Consider the following 3,910-nt stretch of genomic DNA (forward strand, 5'->3'; position numbering starts at 1 on the left):
ACAAAATGACTAAAATGATTGATGGTGGACAAACTCATGAACCACTTCTATCGATTTAAATCTTAAGGACCAAAGTGATAAATTATGTCAATCTCAATGATTATTTTGACTAAAAAAACCTTTTATATGTTTTTTTTTTTCGAAGAAAAAACCTTTTATGTGTTAGTTGTCACAGAAGACGATTCATTGCTCTTATGCATTTGGAGTTACATATTTATTAGTTGTCATCGTATGTGCCATTCAGCTGATGTCATCATACATGTTACATATTCAGCTGATGTCATCGTATGTGCTATCTTGCACAATGTATATTGCTAAACAATTATATCTTTGAACTGTGAATTTAAACTAGGGAACTTTAACGAAAAGCACCTGGTACTGTTCACTTTAACAAAAAATCATATTTTTACACTAAAAAGTCAATCCTAGTACTATTCATTTTACCCTTTATTTTGTCCTTATCATTAAAACTCAAAGTTTTCAAGCTCTTTTCATTAGTTTTCCTTTTAAACTACCCATTGTGACAGCAATCAATTATTTAACTGCAACAGAAATATCTATGTCAAATAATTTGACAAGATAACATCAATTTTCAAACAAAATAATGTGTTTTTCCATAGCAAAAAACGTTAGAGCCTTGAAAATATCCATTGATACATCCAATAACTAATATGTTATGCACCATCAGATAATCAATCATATCAGCCAAACTTAAACAATAACTTAAATGTAGTTTCTAATGAATTGATCAGTGAATCTGGAACATTATTCCGTTTGGTACCACAGAAGTCCAGGGGGATCCACTTCATGGACAAACAAGAACAAACATTTAAGTATAACTAGTTAAATAATTCAATACTATGCATCATTGGCCTACCTGGATGTGCATCATGGGAAGGAGTACTCGCGCGCCATGTATAACAGCCAACTCAGAAGCCTCCACATGCAATCTGCCCCGCTTTAAATAGAAAAGGCCAAAACGCTCACTTGTATATATACCACGAGAAATTTTTCAGAGTACCCGGTACATTAGACATCTGGTGTACCATCAATAAACATCTAACATGTGCTAAATCTGTTTTCTATTAAATCTCTTGCTTTTTTTATTTTGTTTTGTTTGAGATGTAGTCTATTAACAAAACATTTCAACGGTTGGAAAAAGAAAAATAAAAGTTTTAACTCCATTAGTTTTTTAGTATGTTCATCTTCTTCTTTGGTAGATTTCTAGATTCACCCCTTTCATCTTCTTCCTTTGTAGATTCACAGATTCACCCAACTCCAAAACATACTAAACCCTTTTTCTTTGCTGGGTTCAAGCCCTTCTTGGTGTTGCACATGGCGGATAGCATGACCGAGGACTTGACAGAGAATAGGCAAGCAAAATGGAGACGATGCAGTGCCGTCGATTTTAGGCTGGTGAGGACGGTGGGAATTTTATGGACGACAAGATCTCACCATTGATTTGGCGGTGGAGACTCTCAAGATGGCGATGTTGGGGGATTTTGAGAGTGCACAACTGACGGGATTGGGAATTAACTGTGAAGAAGGTTGTAGAGTTATTAAATTCAAATCAGACTGTGAAGAAGGTTGCAGACAAAGAAGAAGAGTTTCAAAATTTTTAGAATGAGTTTTGATAAAAATAATAAAGAATCAACTACTTTTCAACATAAAAAAATAAAACAATAAAAAAGCAAATTTGAGTGGGAAAAAAACAAAAAGCCACGCTGCAGATGCCTATTGGTTCGGTACTCCACCTATTATGTATGAAGTGGAGTTCCTAGAACAGGGAATAATTTCTCATATACCACAGCAATACACCATTATAATTGTGTCTTTCGTTAATAATGACATATGAAAAGAATTTAACACACGTACAACATATATTCGTATCATACGCGTCCTTCTCTAAAATACTCCTTTGATCGATCCCATAGGCCACAGGTTAAGCTTTCCCTTTCAAACTGGCCCCTTTCAACTTCCTATTTGCTTTTAATTAGCTTCCAAATCAATAGTAATTACCACTGTTCACCCCATAATAATTATGTTAATTTCACACAGCCTGCAGTGACCCCCATTCCACATTAGTAATATTTAGTATAATTCTTGCGCTCTCTCATTGGGAATGTGGATATCTCACTTATTTCACATAATGTATATTGGCTGTTTAAACTTTGTAATTGAAATCATTCAATTTTTTAATTTTTATTTGAAAATTAGTCCCACAAAAATTTCGTTCGAATTGGAGATAGTTTAGTCATCCAAATATATAAAACAAACCGACAGTGTAAGTATCAAGTAACATATATTATTCACGATGAACCGTTCATTTATATGACATATTTGAATGACGAATTGGATTTGAACAATCTTTTTTATAGATGATCTTCAAATGAAAATTAAAAATATGAAGAATTCCATTATTAAGTTTATATGGTGAAAGTACGTTATTAACAAAGAGAGATATTTATTCCCTCATGGGAGGAACACAAGTATTATCCTAAAATTTATAGTTTTTATGTTACAACTATATTTTCAATGATAACGAATGAATAAAATATGTAGACATAATTTTTTATTTGCCTTGGAACAACAGGTGCTCTCTAAGCTTGCCCTATAAACAATCTGTCTCCCTAGCCATTTTTTCTTGTCCTCTGATTTTTTGCTGCTAGCTAGTTTTGATATTTCCTTTATTTGATTTTTGACTCGATCCTTAAGTAAGAGAGATGGGAGGGTGTGCAACGAAGCCAAAGGTGTCAAAGGGGGAGGCGGCGAGCGAGGCGCCAGTACCAGCTCCAGAGCCTGCGGCCAAGGAAGATCAACCAGCCGCGGTGGCGGCGAGTGAGGCGCCAGTGCCAGCTCCAGAGCCTGCAGCCAAGGAAGATCAAGCGATAGCCGCAGCAGCGGTTGATGATCAAGAAAAGGAGAAGGAGGTGGTGTTAGTTGCTGATAGCGATGAAGCTGAGAAGAAGATAGAAATAACTCCTGAGCCTGAGCCTGAGGAGGCTCAGGGTGGTGGTGATGATAAAGCCAAGGAGATCGTTGATGATGATGGACAAGGAAGTAAACGACGCTCTCTCAGTCTTTTGTTCAAGGTAAGTACCTAGTAATTAAATTATTATACGTATATCACATTCTTATTTTTTTTTACGCCAACAAATCACATGATATTGTTTTAATTCTTCTCCTCACAGTGAAAGGAATATAAGGAATATATATATATATATATAGGCCCTTTATGCAAAGGGATTCTTATTTTTTTTCAAAAAATGGGGACTAGGTGTGGGGACTAGGTGTGGAGCCCACTTCACATTGAATTTCAACGATTTAAATTATCTAGTTTGTAAGTCTTGATTCATAGATCACCCTTGCAAAAATTCAATTCAATCCAAACCAAAATCATTTACCTATTTAATTATCAAGATCAAATTTCATTGTTTCTTATATAACAAAGTATTTGTTAATTTTTTTGAACCTAATTAGATGACTTAAATATTTCCGATTTGGCTAATCTATAAGGCGCAACTTGAGAAATAGATGTTTGGATCATTAAAATTCGATGTTGTGTGGACTTCACAACTAATCCCCATTTAAAAAATAAAATAAAATAAAATAAAATAAAATCTCTTCTCTTAAAGACTTCGTGTGTGTGTATTTTGAACTATATCTAGTAATAGTAGCCGTGTGTCTCCCGTCATCATGTTTGTGACAACTTTTTGTTACTATAGTCATTAGCTGTTAGTAGGAAATCCTTGCAAAATCCCGTTTTTAATATCAAATTTAACACATGTATTATTTTTCCTTTATCGTTATTTAAGTCTTCTTATATCTCTAACTTACGAATGACACCCTTATCCTAAGATTAGTTGATCTTGTCACGATTTTTAACTTCATTATGAAATAACCTTTCAAA

General features: G+C 34.3%; 1 protein-coding gene across 1 annotated transcript in view; it reads left to right on the forward strand.

Moving 5' to 3' along the window:
- Window positions 1–2,420: 2,420 nt before the first annotated feature.
- LOC114821556 (major latex allergen Hev b 5-like) overlaps window positions 2,421–3,910 on the forward strand; it is a 14,392-nt gene continuing 12,902 nt past the window's right edge. The window contains exon 1 of the mRNA XM_029094200.2: window positions 2,421–3,092. Coding sequence (XP_028950033.2) covers window positions 2,724–3,092 — 369 coding nt within the window. The 5' untranslated portion in view covers window positions 2,421–2,723. The remainder of the gene's footprint in view (window positions 3,093–3,910) is intronic.

This window comes from Malus domestica, chromosome 15 (genome assembly GCF_042453785.1).
Source record: "Malus domestica chromosome 15, GDT2T_hap1".
NCBI classification, from domain to species: domain Eukaryota; kingdom Viridiplantae; phylum Streptophyta; class Magnoliopsida; order Rosales; family Rosaceae; genus Malus; species Malus domestica.